A 20,861-nucleotide genomic window follows, 5' to 3' on the forward strand; every position below is an offset into this window, starting at 1 on the left:
AGCTTTCACTGGAAAACGAAAAAAAAACATGCCTATGATTTCAAGAATGTCCTACACAGCTCGTTAAATAAAAAACTAGCACGCTTTAACAAAAACGCAATTTTTGAAAAAGGCCATCGAACGATTTCGGTAAAAAACACATTTTTGGAATCAGCTCACCGTCAGCTTTCGAATGGTACATTTCGTTTTTTTTTGTGGATGAAATGACTTTCCGACGAACCGTGGTCTGGAAACGCACGAACAATGTGCGCCGACATACGCCGAATCACGATTCCGGCCTGGCATGGTCTTAGGAAACAGGCTACAGGTCAAAGGGTATTTGGTTGAAGATCATGCCATTTTCAGGGTAGGTATGTGTTGAATTAATAAAATCAAGGTCACTGAAAATTTTGTTACAATCGGCCGCTTATTTCGCGAGTTATTGACAAAAACAAACTAGGGATCCATCTGCTCCCCTCCCTTATGTGCGAAGTTAATTTCACAGGTACTGCGGCACTTACAGTGACACATCTGAATGTTTATTCAAGGTTTCTGCATTCTGCGCTGACGTAAGAAGGGAAGGTTCTCCGTCGTCTGTGATTGGAAGAACACAAGAAGGAAGTGAAAGAGACACGTTCCTGTGCCACATTTCCCATCACATAACAGCTCCCAAGTCTCGTTTGAGCATCGGTATGTATATCCAATATCCATGGCATTTGTGACGATACAGGGTGGATTCAAAAGCTTTGTTAAAAAAATGGCATAATATATTTATCAAAATGCGTTATCTCTTCCATGTCACTAAAGTTCGTTTTTTCTAAGTTCGACCCTCACTGTAAACGTCTCTTTGAACACAGCACGAGAATTGCTAGCTGAATTACTGAGAAAACTAATTGGCGCACAATGATTTCGCAGACGATCAATTGTATCAAAATTATTTCTACCTGGCTCCTTTTTCCCCCCACTTGCAGCTCGGTATTTGCAACCTCACAAGGATCGAGGTCTTGTCAGGAAGTGTAACTAAACTAATTAATGAATCGCACGGCGCTTAACGTAACAGTGTATCATCGGTGTTAGAAACTTATTTTGAAAATATTAGTTCATATCTCCAATACAAAGTGCGCTAACCAGTTTTCTCAGTAATTCAGCTAGCAATTCTCGTGCTGTTTCCAAAAAGATGTTTACAGTGAGGGTCGAACTTAAAAAAAACGATCTATAATAACCAGTATAGCGCCTTATGGGGCGACTAACGGAGCGAGCGAGAGGGTGGGCCTTGCACGTGCGAAATTGCGAGGGGGTACCTCCAACTGACTTGTGCACGGCACCCTACTAACCGGTCTCTAGCGATGTGCCGAACTTGAGCACAATCGGCCCAGCCGTTCTCGTGATCTGGAAGCGGCACCCTGCACGTGCGCACGTGCAAAATGGGTCCCAACTGACTTGTGCACGGCACCCTACTAACTGCTCCGTAACCGTGTACCAAATTTGAGCGCAATCGGTCCAGCCGTTCTCGAGATCTGGAATCGACCCCTGCACGTGCGCACGTGCAGCAGCACCCCAACTCTAGCACATGGATATGCATTGCCTAGTGGGTGCCTACCTACATGCCAACTTTCAGCGCAATCGGCCAAGTAGTTACCGAGATATTGCAACAATTACAAAAGTGATACCTCTTCGTTTTGCACGTGGCACGTGCATAAGGGGTCACCTACATGCATCGGGAATAGTCCAATACTTGGTAGAAGGAATGAAGCTACCCTACAAAAATTACCGCGTGTAAATCGGTCAAGTGGTTGCTGAGATATAAGCGTCGCAAAACCGTAACCACGGCCGGCCGGCCGGCCGGCCGGCCGGCCGCTCATACTCAGAAATTTCCGTTAATCTAAGGAAAGACTCCGCTCGCTTCGCTCGCTCCGTAATAATATTGAATGCATTGCATCTCCGATTCGTGCAGCATGCACCAATGCACTGATGCACTGAAAAATATCGGTAAAATTAGACTTATATCGGTAAAAACAGACCTTTGTATTGTACATATAGCAAGAAATGAAAGCCATACGTGGTATGTACAAGTGAGTTTATAATCGGGATAGATGCGTTGCACAATGCACATGCTGGACGTATTGCTGGTAAACAGGTTTATATTTGTCTTTATATTTGTAACTCACAGTGGGCTGATAACTGAAAAGGTAATAGCAGTTGATAGAGCGCATCATCTGTTAAGGAGTAATAGCTAATAGGACTGTATTATGATAGGGCTGGTTGAGTTTCTGCGATGTTGTGTGACTCTGCTCCTTCCGGTGTGTAGGCAGCCGCCTGTGCTACGTTGGTGACCTGGTGTCCGACCGGTGTGCTACTGTGCGTCTCTGCCGTGACCGCCAGGGCCCGGGCCGCCGGGCGACGTGAGACAGCAGCGTCTGCAGCTGACCGAGCTCCACGTTCGCTGGACTACGCCCGTCCAGAGGAACGGACGCATCCTGCGCTATCAGGTGAACGTCTCGGAGTCAGAGGACGGCACTCCCCTCCAGAGCCACGAGATCAAGATCGGCCGCGACGACGAACAAGGTGAGTAGGTACCGGCCGCAATTGTAACGCAGAGCACAAAAGAGGATCTCCAGGACCAGGTAGTGCAAGTATGGGCGGTTACCCTCGCCCAAAGACATGAGTGGAGGGGCACCAGTCCAATACATTGACCCGTGACCACCAACGATGTCTTTGCGAGCGCAAGCGGACGGAGAAATGCACGTTTGGCTCGACTAGCCGCAACAGCGGCGGTCGGGCCAACGACCTTTCTCTGGCTGTGAGCGAGCACTATCCAGCGCCATCTACGCAGCCGGGTGCGGCGCGCGTCAGTGTGCGGCAGCTCGCGTCGACGAGCGCACGCGAGTGTTTTACCGCCGCCACCCCGCCACCGCCGCGTTACATGTCCCATTTCTCCATGTGAGTGTTTCCCTTGGCTTTGTATTGGTCTCGTGAGTCGTGTGTACGGCGGTTACCCTCGCCCAAAGACATGAGTGGAGGGGCACCAGTCCAATACATTGACCCGTGACCACCAACGATGTCTTTGCGAGCGCAAGCGGACGGAGAAAAGAGGATCTCCAGGACCAGGTAGTGCAAGTAAAATCTGAAAGCACTATGTACAGTCTGTCTTAAAAGTACCGCGCAAAGTGACGGTGGATCCATCGAGCCTGACTGAGGAAGGGCGTGCTAAATTTGGGTCACCGAAGCAATTGACATCCTCGTCCATTCCTTAGGTCAATTGGTCGGTGACTTTCAAATTAACCCGCGTCCTGCTGGGGGGGGGGGGGTGTTTGAACACCCCCTTGTGGTTTTTCGCGAATATCTAAAAAACGGCGGCGCTCCGCGCCGCCGTTTTTGGTACACCTTATCATACATCAATTCTACACATGTTGTGAAAATTTCAGACCAAGGTCATTCCAGGTCAGGTCACCAGGTCACTTGAAGTGACCTCACCTCATAAAAAGTTTCAATGTCTGTCATAGCTACACCGAGTGACCGATCGCGTTGAAACTTTCAGCGATTGCTAAGAGCAATAGCATGTACAAAATGTTTATCTCAGAATTTTGATATCGATGACCTAAGGTCAGGTCAATTTTGCGACCTCCCCATTATAAGTCAACGGGAGAAAATTGAAATGCGCCTCTTTTGGACGAAAGACATTATAAACACTCCCAAACACCGAATTACAAGTGGTTTAGACACACAGAACATGAAAATGGTGTCCGTGACCCTTGTTTATGCCCTGAGGTCATCTTAGGTCACGAATGGTATCTAACAGTTTTTCGCAAATAACTTTTGATAGAGGCATGCTAGAGCGATGAAAACGCCTTAGATGTGTTCAGCTCGACGATACGGATCGACTGATATGCAACATGACCCTTTCCGGTCAGGTCATGACCTTGACCTGAGGTCAAATTTTCAAGTTGACCTTTCAAGGTCAAGTTATAGTTCATTCGATGCGTCTTGACGAGAGGAACACGATGCCGGTAAAAGTAAGCTCGTACAAGGCTTGGGTCAAAAGTTATTGCAGAAAAACTGTTTCCGAAAAAAAAATCGGCTATTTTTGCAGTTTTTGCCCCCTGCAGGCAAAACCGTTGACGTTAGGTCAAATCTGAGAGAATTACTCAGAAAGGGCGTTAATAGGGCTATCGAATGCGCTTTTCCGTGGCGCTCTAGCTCTATTGGTTCCCGAGTTATGCGTTGGCTTCTTGGAAATTTTTGACATGCGACCTGGAAATCGGCGAAATTTTGCCTTCAATGACCTCTGGTGACCTGACCTTTGACCTGACCAAAAAATTGACCAAGGTGATTTCGTCATTATTTTTGACGCTCTTTCGAACGCCGCCTTCTGCGTATCGCTACGTGGCCCAGGAGCCGAGTTACAAGGGGGGGGGGTGTTCAAACACCCCCCCCAGCAGGGCGTGGAAATCCAGGACCCCCCAGCCGGGCGCGGGTTAAAACAGACCCTTTCTCGGTCAGGCTTGATGGATCCACCGCCACTTTGCGCGGTACTTTTAAGACAGACTGTACAGTCTGTCTTAAAAGTACCGCGCAAAGTAACGGTGGATCCATCAAGCCTGACCGAGGAAGGGCCTGCTAAATTTGAATCACCGAAGCAATTCGCATCCTCGTCCATTCCCCAGGTCAATTGGTTCGGTGACTTTCAAATTATAGGAGGCCCTTCCTCGGGCAGGCTTGATGGATCCACCATCACTTTGCGCGGTACGTTTTAGACAGACTGTACAGCTGATGCGTAGATACCTTTTACTTTCAACACGCGAACATCTGCAGGAACATGGAATGAGGCCACAAATTCATCAGCTCAGGTCACCCTACGTAGTGCAAACGTGTCTCATGTACTCATCACGTACAATCCAGATTCTCGTGGTAAACCTCTAAGCCGCCTGCGACCCGGCAGCACGCCACCACAGCCTGCTGGTGGAGGGCCTGGAGGCGGGTCACCGCTACCTGGTCCGGGTGGCCGCCAGCACGGCCGTCGGACAGGGCAACAGCACCGCCGCCTGGTTGGAGACGCGCGTGCCGCCGCCGCAGCTGCCGGCCTCGCCCGAGGTGCAGCACGACCTGGTGACGGACAGCACGGTGCAGCTGCGGCTGCCGTCGGCCGCCGGCGCCGGCGGGCCGCCCGTCTCGCGCTACTACGTCATCGTCTCGGAAAACCTGGATCTGGACGGCGCAGCGGTGGAGGCGTACCCTGCCGACGACCTGCCCAACGCCGAGGAGGCCAGTCGCAGGGGCATCAGCTTCTACGTGGCCGCTGTGGCTGATCCGGTAGGTGCCGGAAATGGGAACGGACAGCGGACGACTGATAGACTGTTACAGTACGAGATACCCACTCGTACCCGTAAATGTCTTGGTTGATTAGGATGAAATAGCATATCGGCATTATACTAGTAGAAAGCAACTATCTTGATGGCAGAAAAAATTTACCGTTTGACGTGCACACTGTCTGCAGGTTAACCCGGCAGTTGCTGGGGTATTTCGCCACCCACCGTTTGCTGGGGGGGGGCGTTAAACGCCCCCAGCCGATAACTCGAGAACCAATAGGCGCAGCGAAACGCACGAGGCGGCAAACGAAAGAACGTGACGAGACGCTTCAGATGAGTACTTTAAAGTTGAATTTTGAGGTCACAGGTCAGGTCAAGGTCAGGTCAAACACCTGAAATCGGGCTTTCAGTAGCATGGACTTCAAGACTTCGCAATGGGCGCCTCTCGTCATAAACTCTGTCAAAACGGTGCACAATCCATCATATAAGGCCTACAAGAGTGTCAGCTCCATGTAGGGGTCAGTCAAGCATAGGTCAGGGTCAAGGTCAGGTCAATCGGGCAGGCACATATCCCCGAAAATCAAAACTGATATTCGCAGCCTGTGACACATGTTTTATGGGTAATTTGGGGCGTAGAACACGATGGTGACATTCATTTTACCATATGTGTACGTGTTTGGCTAAAAAAGTTCAATTTAAGAAATACATGTATCATGGTCGTGAAGTGGTCACGAGAAATTGCCAAGATTCAGTTCAAGATTTTGGAAAATGCGGAACGATAATCAACAATCGAAGATAGCCATGTGATTGCTCATGGTATTGGCAGTCTAATGGCGTTTACGGCATGTCTGTATGTCTATTCTGTGATTTTATATGATTTTTTTGAACATATGCCGTTTTTGGTCGAAAACTCAGAAATCATGACGTCACTAAAACCTCGATATCTCAAAAATTTTCTGACCGATTTTTTTGACACTTTGTCACAATAAACTTCAATCAATTCCCTACAGGTACCCAAAATTTGGCGCGCCTGCGGCGCGCCGTTTTTATGCTATGGCCCGGCGAAAAAAGTGGGGGCGTTTAACGCCCCCCCCCAGCAACTCGCGGGTTAAGTATGGGCCTGTGGTCATCACGCCAATTCATTCGCCTAATCATTGTTGAAAAAGATGCATTGCATGAATGTTGCTTGCAACTTTGTCTTTTGTGTCTTTTTGTCTTCGGTGTCTTTTATGCTGATCCACATATGACCAGTATAACGCCTTTTGGGGCGACCAACGGAGCGAGCGAGAGGGTGGGCCTCGGACGTGACAAATCGCGAGGGGGTACATACCTCCAACTGACTTGTGCACGGCACCCTACTAACCGGTCTCTAGCGATGTGCCAAATTTGAGCACAATCGGCCCAGCCGTTCTCGAGATCTGGAAGCGACACCCTGCAAGTGCGCACGTGCAAAATGGGTCCCATCTGACTTTTGCACGGCACCCTACTAACTGGTCCCTAACCGTGTACCAAATTTGAGCGCCATCGGTCTAGCCGTTCTCGAGATCTGGAAACGACCTCTGCACGTGCGCACATGCAGCAGCACCCCAACTCTGGCACATGGATATGCATTGCCTAGTGGGTGCCTACCTACATGCCAACTTTCGGCGCAATCGGCCAAGTAGTTACCGAGATAATGCAACTATTGCAAAACTGACGCCTCTTCGTTTTGCACGTGGCACGTGCATAAGGGGTCACCCACATGCATCGGGAATAGTCCAATACTTGTAGAAGGAATGAAGCTACCCTACAAAAATTACCGCATGTAAATCGGTCAAGTGGTTGCTGAGATATAAGCGTCGCAAAATCGTGACCACGGCTCATACTCAGAAATTTCCGTTATTCTACGTAAGACTCCGCTTGCTTCGCTCGCTCTGTAACCAGTATAACGCCTTTTGGGGCGACTAACGGAGCGAGCGAGAGGGTGGGCCTTGCACGTGCGAAATTGCGAGGGGGTACCTCCAACTGGCTTATGCACTGCACCCTACTAACCGGTCTCTAGCGATGTGCCAAATTTGAGCGCAATCGGCCCAGCCGTTCTCGAGATCTGGAAGCGACACCCTGCACGTGCGCACGTGCAAAATGGGTCCCGACTGACTTTTGCACGGCACCCTACTAGCCGGTCCCTAATTGTGTATCAAATTTGAGCGCAATCGGTCCAGCCATTCTCGAGATCTGGAATCGACCCCTGCACGTGCGCACGTGCAGCAGCACCCCAACTCTGGCACACAGATATGCAGTGCCTAGTGGGTGCCCACCTACATGTCAACTTTCAGCGCAATCGGCCAAGTAGTTTCCGAGATATTGCTACTATTACAAAACTGACACCTCTTCGTTTTGCACGTGGCACGTGCATAAGGGGTCACCCACATGCATCGGGAATAGTTCAATACTTGGTAGAAGGAATGAAGCTACCCTACAAAAATTACCGCATGTAAATCGGTCAAGTGGTTGCTGAGATATAAGCGTCGTAGAATCGTGACGTGACCACGGCCGGCCGGCCGGCCGGCCGCTCATACTCAGAAATTTCCGTTATTCTACGTAAGACTCCGCTCGCTTCGCTCGCTCCGTAATCACGATTTCTTTAGGAGCACGTGGATACAAACGGGACGTTCGTTATTGGCGATGGAAAGTACTACAACACTTCTGAGAAGTCCTATTACAACCAACCTCTGAAGACCGACCATACCTACCGGATCGGCATGGCGGCGCTATCCAGGCTGTCAGCCGACAACATGGGACTCAGTTTTAGAGCCGTGGACGAGCCTATCACCGTCCGAGCTCCAAATGGTAATATTTTGCACGAAGTGCCTCCAGTTCTGTTATTTAGAAGCTATGTAGCCCGTAGCTATGTAGTACACACACAGAAATATTGAGCGGAAAAACGGTGTAATTGAAAGTACCAAAAGGAACATTTTTTTGGTGTAAAATTACTCTGTTTTCTGCGTAAAAGAACACTTATATGTGTGTTTTGCTAGCTTCGGAGTGCTTCACTATTGTGTAGGAGAACCGCTTTCAGTGTAACTTTACCGCGGATCTCACGTTACATTTACGCACAAATATGTGTTTTTGGTAAAAAGTACCAAAAGGAACACTCGCGTGGTAATCGTACACAAATTCATGGCGGTAAATTTACACAAATAAGACGGTTATTATAACGATTTTTTTCTGGTAAAGCTAATGTTGGGCCCGCAAAATTTGTAACGCAAGCGACACACGGCGGGACGTTGTCGCCAGCCGCGAGCCTTAGCTAAATGCAACGAAACATTGTGATTCTCAATGCCTACCCCATGCTGCAAACACGTTTGTTTGTTTGTCGTTTATTGTTAAGAATCGACATGACATCTGACGGAAATAAAAGTTATATTAGCGTATATACCTAATGATGTATATAAGCTGATATTTCACAACGCATGGGCGCCGCTACAGGCCGCAGCCACCGCCCGTCTCCCGTCAACTGCCCGTAATTGATAAATAAAAAATATGTCATCTGTACGCACTACTTCACTGTGCCAAAATTACCGTTCATTTAATTAGCCATCGGCTCTCTGTTGCCTATCTGGCAAAATATTAGCATACCTATACCTAATTAACCCTAGAAAAGCATGAAAGTGCATCCATTATTTTCATAACACGACAGCAGTTCAGTTGAAAAATTACAAGCCCACCTTATCACTCCGACAAAGCTGGATAATTTCCAGCAGCTCCTCCAATGTCGCTCCGCTTCAGATTTCCGACTCGGTCTTGATTGCAGTTATCAGATGACCACAATGCAGTATTTCACTTATTATTCACTTATTCACTCATTACTCAGCTTATTATCCAACTAGATAAACACCACAGCACTGTTTTATCTCACTGATGTCACAAGAATGGGCAAACTCTCTCTGCGCACTGCAACCACAACACTCCCCCGCCGGCCCCCGCGGTCCCCGGCGCACAACTGACAGATTGCGAAAATGGCGCCGCCGCCGTCAGCATTTAGCTCAAAATTTCGCTAAATTTACACGGGTTGACGTAAACGAACGGTGCTCTGGATGTGTACCGCAATTACCAGTGTGACACAACACTCATTCGCTTATGGATACACTTGCTTTGCATGAAAACATATCAGTTAGGTATTTGAACATCTGTTATGCTGTTACATTATCCTGTTTTGCGTAAAGATGCTTGTGTGGTGTAATAAAACTGCCGATGTTTGTTAGTTAGCCAATAAACGTCGTATAAAAACAAACTTATTCTTGATGCCTTTACTTATTATGGCGTTGTGCGACGGATACCTTGCTTGTTTATCACGTAAATACTTAAACTAAAGATATTTTACTACGTGAAGCAGAACTTTGAAGCTATTTGAACTATTTACGAGTATATTGAACTTGACATCGCTCAATATTTCTGTGTGTGTAGAAGCTATGAGTAGTAAAGTAATCTTGATGTAGCCTCTGAAAGCTGAGACTTATGTTATTTGCTTTCATTTCAAGCTATTCTCATGCAATTCCTTGCCTTCTTATAACAGTTCTATTTGTGTCACTTTTAATCGTGGTTTTATGTGTTCCTTTTCAGCGACCGGTACTATACTGGGCAGTCTGTTCGGTATCATGCTGATTCTGCTCATCGTGATCGGGGCTTTGGCATTCAGGTAAACTAGCAGCGACAGCGACTGTTTTGGTTTATCGAACTTCATTAGGCCTTTTGTAACGTGCACGCTTTTTTGGCAGTGTTTTGCTATCATCCGCCAACTATCATGCGCATTTTTTTCCAATTCTTGAGACATGATACAGCAACTTCCATATTTTTTTCAGAAGGTCCCTGCTGGCTCAAAAGGCAGCCACCGTTAACAATCACGAGGAAGGAAGCCCTTGTAAGTGCGTAAGCAAAACTAGAACATCAAATGCTTTGAAAATTGAACGGGTAATTGACTTATCGTGTATCGATAAAAGCTAAGTTTCAAATCAACCGAAATATAATCGCGTTGGGAAACTTTTTCGGCTGGGGCCTGGGGCCATTCGGCATGGGGGGCCCCAGTTTGCAAGTCGTGCCTCCTCCGTTCAAAATTCCTGTGCGCGCGCCTTTTGAGAGATATGCACCACCTATGCTCATTGGAAGCGCCCTTATCCTCATTGAAGGTCGCCCCCTTCACCAAGTGCACCCCCACAACCAAAGAAATATTGACACCGTTAGCGATGTAATTGCACAGTACATATCTGAGCATTTGAGGAAGGATAATTTAGTCCCTTTGCCGCTTAAATTACACGCATTAGCTTCTAAATGAACACCAAGAAGAAGGTAATAGAATACTGTTAGGAGGGTTGGGTGTTTTACTACACCATGATATAACGTTAACGGTGTTAAATTACCCTGAAGCTCTTTTTAAAAGTATGCTATTATCCTTAAGTTACCCCATTTACGCGGTTAAAAACACCGTGGAAGACCTTTTCAACAAATAGTACATATCTGAGCAGTTGAAGGAGTTTTTTTACACCCATGGTATATCTACGAAAACACACTTAATCTACTAAAAATATAGTTCTACGATTCTATTAATGCAACGTTTTTACTTTTATAAACCATATTATAGGTATTAAAACACGTGCATATTAAAATAATACCGTTGGCTAATCTTAATATTTCAAGGTATATAACATCCGTAGCTTCTTGCAAATGTCCAAACAAAGTGCCTCAACGAATACAAAACATGTTTATTCGCATGTTTAAACACTGGCGTCGTAAACCAAGTAAAACGAAACCGAAAATCACCATTTACGGCTAAGTTAGCATTTTTGCATCTCGCGATTGTATTGTATTGTATTGACACTTGAAAACTCATTCATCATAACATGGCTATTCTAGAGTTCGAGTCAGATGAAGGGACATGATGAACAATCATTCAAAAACTACACAGACGTACGAGTACACACACTTCCTAACACTTGTTGTCTAAAAGTGGCCCAGGTCCTTTTTTACATGTACCTTAAAAGCACCCGGTGTCTTTAGTAACGGCCGCTGGCAGCTCGTTAAAAGTAGACACAGCCCGGTAGCGAAATCGCCTCCTGCCGGACTCGGATCGTATGTGAGGGAGGGAGAGGTTCGCATCCTGCCGCGTGCTCCGCTCTCTCCTCTGCCCCACCGAGACCAGCCCTTCGGCAATGTCGAGAGGTTCGTCGGTCACCATAATACGCTTGAGAAGGCACAGAGTGTGGTACATTGCCAACTCGCGCGCTGGAAGCGAGGCTAGATCTGTGAGCGCATCACTTATATGGTTGTGCTTACCATAGAGATCTTATATACATAGAGATGACACGCCTATGTTAAAGGGACCCTCCCACCTTCAAAAAAGTTAATGAATTGGCATGAAAGTGATGTCGCTCGGTTCAGAAAGAGCAAAAACGAATATCTACCAAATTTCATCGAAAAATATTCACCGGTTTTCAAGATATTAGACTTTTACTTTTGTTTACTTTTTGGGATCTCCGCTGTTCCTAGCGACTTTATTTGAAAGTGCGGCATTTGTTGCGCGCAAAGCAGCATATACCACCGCGTGCTACAAAACGTTTTAGTCAAACATTTAACGGACGTTCGAAAGCCTGATGACGTCATCAGATTCCCGTAATGGTTAAGAGATAGGGACCACGCTGGTCCCACCCTGCAAGTAAAGGGAAGAAATTTCTTGAACACCATAAAGCTGCGGGGGTTGCGACCAGGATAAATGGTGGTTTCTGAGCCTGGCCGCAAACTTGGCTATCTCAACTCAAAACTAATGTTAAGGTGGGAGGGTCCCTTTAAAGCACTTGATTTCGTGGCGATTCAGTGAATCTTTTTAAGCACGAGGTCGACACCTCAAGTTGACCTCACCCGAACAAAAAGTATACCATTCGACGCGCCTGAGCGAGGCGAACACGATGATGCCAAAATCGCGGCTCTCCGACCGTTTTTTGCGAAGTTTTGAAAAACTGAACCCTTGCCTTGAATCGCCGCCCACTGCTTTGGGGGCGGCGACACATCGGTCTTCAGGATCACGGCACACATCAGGTAGCCGGCCAGACGGATGGCTGGGCGGTTGAACGACTGCGCAAACACTGTGAACGCGGCCCCCCCACGTCAGCAGCTTGTCACCTTTGCCGTTAGCTCCTTAAACTGCACTGCTGGCACGCCCTTTATGGCGTGGAAGTCGTCCACCACATGAGGCCGTGGCTGCGGCGCCGATGTGAACACAACTTGGTGCTCTTTAGCACGGTGCAGAGAAGATGGTCGATCGCATCGTCTGCGACGGAAAAATTTACCTTCAGAAATCAAGGCCACGAACTGCAAACTTTAATTTGGTACAGTATGCCTCTCGCAATTTTAACCCACGTCTTGCTGGGGGAGGGGGAGGGTGTTTGAATACCCCTTTCTGTGGATTTTCGCGAATATCTAAAAAAAAAAAACGGCGGCTCTCCGGGTCACCTAAAGTCAGGTCGCCAGGTCAAGCCAAGTGACCTCACTACTTAAAAAGTTATAAAGCCTACCATAGCTACACCTAAGTGACCGATTGCTTTGAAACTTGCAGCGATTGATAAGAGCAACAGTTTGTACAAAATGTATATCTTAGCATTTTGATGTCGATGGCCTAAGGTCAGGTGCATTTTGCGACCTCTCAGTTAAAGGTAAGTAAATTGGAGACAATCGAAAGGCGCCTCTTTTGGACGTAAGTCATATTGGCCGTTTTCACGACGGGCTACCCGGCGAGTGCACCTAATTTGACCAAATCTGACCTAATTTGATTGACCTAATTTGACCAAAGGCATATAAGCAATTAGTGCAACCACACTTAACATGAAAATGGCACCCGTGACCCCGTTTTATGCCCCTGATGACATCTCAGGTCACGAATGGTATCTGACAGTTTTTCGCGAAGAAATTTTGATAGAGGCATAGAACGATGAAAACACCTTCGTTGTGTTCATCTCGACGAACGGATCAACTGATATGCAACCTGACCCTTATCGGTCAGGTCATGACCTTGAACTGAGGTCAAATTTTTAAGTTAACCTTTCAAGGTCACATAATAGTTTATTCAATGCGTCTTGACGAGAGAAACACGATTCCGGTAAAAGAAAGTTCGTGAAAGGCTTAAGTCAAAAGTTTTTGCTGAAAAACATTCAGAAAAATATATCTATTTTGGCAGTTTTTACCCCTACCCCGCATGCAAAACCACTGACGGCAGGTCAAATCTGAGAGAATTAATCAGAAAGAGCGTTAATGGGCTATCAAAGGCGCTTTTCTGTGGTTTTGTAGCTCTATTAGTTTCCGAGCTATGCGTTGATCTGATCAAAATTTGAATGTTGTCAAAATTTGAAAATTATCAAAATTTAACCTGGAAATCGGCGAACTTTTGCATTCAATGACCTCTGTTGACCTGACCTTTGACCTGACCAAAAAGGTGACCGAAATAATTTCTTCCTTATTTTTTACGTGCTTTCGAACGCCGCCTTCGCCGTATCGCTACATGGCCCAGGAGCTAAGTTAAAAGATGGGTTCAAACGTTTCCTCCCTCCCCCCCCCCCCCCCAGCAGGGCCTGGAAATCTAGGAACTCCCGCGGGGTGCGGGTTAGAAGATGCTTGTGAGCATAACATTAAAATATGTTTAGAGTAAATAGTGCTCGCATATATTACTTTGAAATTGACGATAAAAATGTGTTAATCATACTCAATGTCTATAGGTATTGAGTATCCACTGTAGTTTACTACAGTGGATATAACGATGAACTTCTATGATCTCTTATAAGAAGCACGAATGAAATTCCACATTTTTCTGCTCTTTTTTAAATACTTTCCGTGTAAGTGTATACGGGTATATCAAACTGTTAACGGGACGTTCATAAATACATGAGCTTTTGGTACCTATTCGGTTACGGTTCCAACATTCCCGGGTAAAATGTTGTTAACTTACCATCTGTGAGGCATCCAGCTGCTCTTTCACCTTCGCCATTGGCCACAATCGGGGCCATGGCTTCCCGGGAGAGTTCCAACTCGTTGGTGTCCTGCAAGTCGGCATTTTTTATCCGACTCAGCTCTTTCCAGACCTGAAAACAAAGGATTAATGACGCATGCTGAAGGACGACTATACCAGTAAGACGCCATCGATATTCGCATGGCCGGCTTAAATTCTTCTACTTCTTACTGCAGCGTCTGAAAATTAACTGCCAATCCAGTTCCGTTATCGGTGGTCATGCAAATGCGATGTCACACAAGCACATCTGTTTTACAGTAGCATTAGTAACTCTCGCAATCCCTACCGTGCGGCGGACATGACCTTGGGGTTATGCATGCATTGTCGGTATAAGTACAGACTTGTGCCTCAGCCAAAAATCAAGATCCAAGATCCGCAAGATCCCATGCAATGCCAGGATGTCAGAATACTGGATCTCCTTGATCTCATTGAAAAAATATAATATAATTTTAGGATCCAAGATCCCCTGGAACGCACGTATGAATAACACTTTAGGATTCCGGACCCCACGCGAGAACGAAATGCCAGAGTTCAAATTTCCTGGATCCAACGTAAATGTCATGTCTGTAGACATAAAATTAAGCGTTAAGTTTGAAGTTTAGGGCCAGCGAAGCAGGTTGTGCACAAAGACTTATTAAACAACCTTGTACGCCTCGCTAAATGCAAAGCATTTTGAAATTTAGCAAGAAAAATGTGTTCTCAGAGACTAAATGTAGGATACAAGATCCCCAGAATCAATCCACAGAGCAAAAATGTAAGATTCAAGATCGCCGGTATTCATCGACAAAAGAAACATGTTGGATCAAGGACCAGCAGGGTCTCCAAAAAGTATTGATGAATTTATAATCAGATAGAGGAACTGCGCTCTTGGCTCCTGTGGATCGGATCATTTTCGGATATTGGCCCTAGTCTGTCGGTAACTGCGCAAGGGAAACAAAATACACATGAGGGCGGGTGCAAAATGACTCAAGATGAGCTTCAGAAAGAAAACTGACTCTGAGAGCCGGTGAAGGCGCGTCTGCAGTTGCATGCACCAAACCACCTGACTCTGACTGCATAGGATCGCTAATTTACAACGCATCAGACCATGTACAGTGATTCATGTTATCTATGACAATGTACCTACTTTGTTTTCATCGACGACGGATGGTGGCCATCGGGATTTTCCTCTTGACGATGAGGTGTCGCCTCTCTGAGAAAGTGGCCTCCATGGCACCGTCCAGCTGAGGAGATGAGAACATCATGATAGAATCAATTCGACCATGCCTGGTATCTAGATCTCACTCTTGGGGGGTGCAGGGGTGGGCTTTTAGAAGAAGCACTTGGGGTGCTCATTTTTAGAAGGATTCGGCCAAATGATTCAATTACCTACAAGTCGTTTATTACAAAAATACTAGATGAACTACGAGGAAGATGAAAAACATGATGAAAAGCTGACCTAGCCTTACCTTATAACCTACTAACTAGACCTTACAACCTAAATAGGTACCTACAATCTACCAGCCTACATCTTACAACATACAACCTTCCACTGCCTACCACTCGAACTTCATTTGCACATATACCACCTATCCTAACCTATAGATGTTTGCACCAGGGTTTGAGCATTAAGGGCTGGCAGAAATAGATGCTACAGGCAAAGGCTTAAAGAAAATACTTGATGTTTTTAATTATTCTGTTAGGCTTCACGCTGGCAAAGCTGCCCGTAGAATAACATGTTAGGTTTCACTGTAGGGGCATGTTGAGCATGACTGAAATGATATTCCACATTTTGATGGATATTATGAACCCCTCAAAAAGGCTTTCATGTTATAGACAATACATAACTAGGAGGGTCAACCAACCCACAGGACAACCCAAGGTATCAGTAGTGTTGTGTGAGTGCACATGTAGGTACATTTTCAATGAAAATAATATGCATTTTGCACTTAAACATACCTACAGGCAATAAAATGCGTAACATTTAACACTCACCAGTCGCTCCAGCCTCCAATTCACTGCGTCCGCCGCGTCCCGTGCTGCACTTCCGTCACAAACATGCAAGATGGCGTCATGGCGGTAATATTAACGCGTAAGGCTTGTGTAAAGCAGCTCATGGATAATTCACGGTTGAACATATTTACCGGCGCATCATTGGTTTCCTTAAGCTGCGTTTGAAGAGTTAATGATTTCAAACTGGTTTTTGAACTCATTACTCACGAACAATGAGTTAGCAAGAATCCCTGTCCTCTTTTTCATGAGTTCTTAAACCCAAACGTTTAGTTTCACTAACTCACGGGTCGTGACTACATTCCTTACTCGCCTTACATGAGTTTGCGAGACTCAATAGGGAGTTTTGATACCAATGTTTTGTGCGTCATGAGTCAGGCAACTCATAGGGAGAAGGTCATGCATTTGGGCAATTGAGTTTTCAAAACGAGTAAACTTTTACTCTTGAGTGTTAACGCTCCACGCATGAGTTACTCATCCAAATATACTCATGAATGGCGAGTCAAATATGAATTACTCTCCCCTCATGAGTAGATTTGTTTTCAGTGAAGGCATTCTTCTGGTCCAATGACAACATTTTATGCTTGAGTCTCAGAGACACTCCCAAAGCGTCAGAATTTTGGCAGGTGGTCCATCCAGTATTGATCCTGCTATTCGCACCATTTTTGTCCACCATTTTCACTGGGTGGCCTTTGCCCACCCAGTGAAAATTCGTTATCCGAGGCCCTGGCAATCGGAGGTCGTGACCGGGCGACCTTGGAGTGTTGCGCGGCTGGAGGTCAATAATAGTGACCCCAGGTGAATGGACGGCGATGGCGCGGCCGGAGGTCATGACCAGTGACCTCGGGAGAGTAGCCGGCCGGCCATGGCATGGCAGGCGGTCATAGGGTGACGGCGGGCGTACGATGAAATGGCTGAAGAGGGCCATAAACGGTGGCCTTAGGCAAGAGGTCGATTGGCATGGGGCGGTGCCTGGGTCATGAGTCGGACCACAGGTGTGTGGGCAGCTGAAGGTTATAAACAACCACGAGTGGTGACATCTGGGGACCTCAGGTGAGTACACAACCGAGGTTTTGGCGGCGCGTTGCCCAACGAGAGGTCACGACACGAGTGATGACCTAAGGTGAGTACTGTAGTCAGCCAAGGTCATAAGTGGCACCTCGGGTGTGTGGCGCGGCCAAAAGGTAGCAAACGGTGACCCAAGAGTGAGTCAGCCGGCGTGTGGGCGCCCAAAAAGGTCATGACCGGTGACGTTAGACGCGTGGCGCGTCGGTTGGTCATGTGCAGTGACCATACATATGTGTGAGTTTGACCGCCGACCTCAGGGGAGTGGCGCGGTGGAAGGTGACATGAGCGGTGACCCGATACGTGCGTTCGGCGGGCGTGTGGCGCGTACATACATACAGGGGTCACTAGTAGTGCTCTTAGGCGCGTAGCCGGCTGAGGTCAGGACAGGTGACCTCAGGTGCATTACGCCGCTGAAGGTAAGGTGAAGGCGTCGTGAGATGAGACTTTTTTATTTCTTTCAGCTGGCGAGCGGGGCGGCCGGGGGTCATGACTTGCGACCACAGTGGGGGCGCAGCGGTGGCATGAACACCCTACCCTACCCGTCAGTCGGCTGGGGGGTCATGAGTGGTGAGCTCGGCGAGCGGCCGGCTGTCGACGGCGAGGCCGAAGATCACGACGATGATCAAGGCGTTAGTTTTCTTGGCTGGGGAGCTGGAGTTGGCCCGGCCTCGGAACAGGGGAGAATTCTGAATTACGAGTGGGGACCTCAGGTGAGTAGTCGGTCAGCGATGGCGCGGACGGAGGTGACAGGTGATGATCCCAGGCGGATGAAGCGGATGGGGTCACGGGACCCTAGTCGTGAGTTCTGCCGCCGATGGCACGGCTGGAGGCGTGAGCGGTGACCTCAGGTAGGTATGTATAGCGGTTGGGGTCGCGAGAGGCCTACTATGGATGCGCTTTGACGGAGGGGCGTGGCGACGGTCATGACCGATGACTTCAGATGGGCGACACGCCGGTACTTCCGGTGGATTGCGGGTTCCTCCGAATTGGCGGGTTTGGCGGCGGTTCTCTCGAGAGAACTACATCAGCCAACTATGTGAACGTGATGCCCGCGTGCAGAACGGACCGCGGACGTCAACAGCCACCTTAGCGGCGGAGAGGCTAAGGCCGGGGAGCGACACACGGCAAAGGGAGGGAGGGAGTGGGGTTGGAGGGGGGGGGGGGGTAAATTAAGTGGAGATACGACACGGGGAGGGAGGGGGCGGTGCAGGACGCGGGGCGGCAGGGCAGGAGGCCGGCGCGCGGGTGTCAGTCGGCACAGGGCTGCGTGCGCGTCAACACACGCAGCAGTGATTTTTTATTAGCCAACTAGTTTTTTTCTCGTCTAAGGGGGCACCGTTGTGAACCCGCAGGCGGTGTGGTTCTCTCGAGAGAACTCGTCAGCGGGGGATCGACCTTACATCAGCCAACTATGTGAACGTGATGCCCGTGCAGAACGGATCGCGAACGTCAACTTCTCATAAAGCCAGGAACCGTCGGGGCAGCTTGTCTTCCCTAAATTGGCGGTCGTGGGTCACAAAGGAAAACTGAGTGGAAGAGAACATTTAGATAGAAAAAATCCCCCTGTTTACCTGTCTTGACAGCTCATGTGGAAGATTTCTTCTTCCAGGTTACCAAAAGGTAGTTCCTTGGCTCAGATGAGACGGAATATCTCACTTTTTGCAAATGTTTTCGTTTCGTTTTTTTTTTTTTGTTGAAAAGGCCAAGGTGTGAAAAATAAGTGGCCTAAAACCGGTGAGAAAACTAGATTTGGGGGTACCCTATGTTCTAGAAAGTATCAGGTGTGCCCCCCTCCCAAGCTTGAAAGTAGTTCCCGCGCCACTGCTATTATTTCAACGATCCACATGCTAATGTTGATGATATTTTGGTTAACACCTACTCCAGCACAAGTGCCAATGGAAGAGCTCCACTCTAATCCGGGTGGAGAGGGATGCAACGAGGACCACCTCTACGAATGCATCACGGATCCGGATGGAGAGGAGGGAGACGAGAATTACACCTACGAATATATGGCGGTGCGTTGGATTTTGCGCATTTCAAAATGCTCGCGCGTGCGTGCGTGCGTGCGTGCGTGCGTGCGTGCGTGCGTGCGTGCGTGCGTGCGTGCGTGCGTGTGTGTGCGTTTGGAGATGGGAGGGAGAGGGAGAGAGAGAGAGAGAGAGAGAGAGAGAGAGAGAGAGAGAGAGAGAGAGAGAGAGAGAGAGAGAGAGAGAGAGAGAGAGAGAGAGAGAGAGAGAGAGAGAGAGAGAGAGAGAGAGAGAGAGAGAGAGAGAGAGAGAGAGAGAGAGAGAGAGAGAGAGAGAGAGAGAGAGAGAGAGAGAGAGAGAGAGAGAGAGAGAGAGAGAGAGAGAGAGAGAGAGAGAGAGAGAGAGAGAGAGAGAGAGAGAGAGAGAGAGAGAGAGAGAGAGAGAGAGAGAGAGAGAGAGAGAGAGAGAGAGAGAGAGAGAGAGAGAGAGAGAGAGAGAGAGAGAGAGAGAGAGAGAGAGAGAGAGAGAGAGAGAGAGATCAAACTGGCAACTTTTACTTACGTACCTATACCTAAGTTGAAGGACATGCCATGTTTAGAATACCCGTTCAGCCGGTGTAACTCTTACCGATTCTCTGCTGTACTTCTTTCGCCACCGCAGCCGCAGTTCCTGAACAAGTCGCGGGTTCGCTTGTCGGAGCTGGTGGCAGTCGCTCGGAACACGGATCTGCTACAGTCGCAGTTCGCAAGCCTGCCGCTGGGTCTAACACAGCCCTGCCTCTACGGCAGTCTGCCGCAGAACCGGGCCAAGAACAGATACTGCAACCTGCTGCCGTGTGAGTGGGCCTGAGAGTCACCGTGGCCGGCGAGTGGGTCTTACGACAGTTTTTTTTTTTTTTGCGAATGGTTCATTAACCCGCGCCGTGCTGGGGGGGGGCGTTTTTACGCCCCCCCTCAGGTTTTTCGCGAATATCTCAAAAACGGCGGCGCGCAGCGCCGCCGTTTTTGGTACACGTGTTCCTACATCATTTCCGCACATGTTGTGAAAATTTCAGACCTAGGCCGTTCAAGGTCAGGTCACCAGGTCACGTCAAGTGACCTTACCTCAGAAAAAGTTCAAAGGCTCGCTATAGCTACACCGACTGAACGATCACTTTGAAACTTTCAGCGATTGATATGAGTAACAGTATGTATAAAATGTATATCTCGGATTTTTGATATCTGTGACCTAAGGTCAGGTCAATTTTGCGACCTCTCCATTATAAGTCAATGGGAGAAAATTGAAATGCGCCTCTTTTGGACGAATATCGTTCAAAACGCTCTCAAACATCGGTTCATAGGTAAACATGACACACTGAATAGGAAAAATGCACCTGTGACCCCTCTGTGTGCCCCTGAGGTCATCTCAGGTCATGAACGGTCGCCAGCAGTTTTTTGGCTATAACTTTTGATAGAGACGTGCTAGAGCGGTAAAAACACGTCAGATGTGTTCAGCTCGACGATACGGATCGACTGATATGCAACA

General features: G+C 47.8%; 1 protein-coding gene and 1 long non-coding RNA gene across 2 annotated transcripts in view; one reads left to right on the plus strand and one right to left on the minus strand.

Annotated features, from left to right (window-relative positions):
* Positions 1 to 20,861, plus strand: part of LOC122389301 (receptor-type tyrosine-protein phosphatase mu-like) — a 119,996-nt gene that overhangs the window by 45,321 nt on the left and 53,814 nt on the right. The window contains exons 15-22 of the mRNA XM_043381184.1: positions 528 to 669; positions 2,362 to 2,544; positions 4,919 to 5,289; positions 7,913 to 8,114; positions 9,888 to 9,963; positions 10,127 to 10,185; positions 19,255 to 19,385; positions 19,998 to 20,172. Of these exons, the coding sequence (XP_043237119.1) occupies positions 528 to 669; positions 2,362 to 2,544; positions 4,919 to 5,289; positions 7,913 to 8,114; positions 9,888 to 9,963; positions 10,127 to 10,185; positions 19,255 to 19,385; positions 19,998 to 20,172 (1,339 nt within the window). The remainder of the gene's footprint in view (positions 1 to 527; positions 670 to 2,361; positions 2,545 to 4,918; positions 5,290 to 7,912; positions 8,115 to 9,887; positions 9,964 to 10,126; positions 10,186 to 19,254; positions 19,386 to 19,997; positions 20,173 to 20,861) is intronic.
* On the minus strand, positions 12,501 to 16,359 carry LOC122389302. The gene is made up of 4 exons (XR_006257955.1): positions 16,288 to 16,359; positions 15,440 to 15,536; positions 14,254 to 14,386; positions 12,501 to 12,585 (listed from the first exon to the last, which is right to left on the minus strand). It is a non-coding gene; the product is annotated as an uncharacterized LOC122389302 (long non-coding RNA).

This window comes from Amphibalanus amphitrite, unplaced genomic scaffold (genome assembly GCF_019059575.1).
Source record: "Amphibalanus amphitrite isolate SeventyFive unplaced genomic scaffold, NRLGWU_Aamphi_draft 000353F_arrow, whole genome shotgun sequence".
In the NCBI taxonomy this organism is placed as follows: domain Eukaryota; kingdom Metazoa; phylum Arthropoda; class Thecostraca; order Balanomorpha; family Balanidae; genus Amphibalanus; species Amphibalanus amphitrite.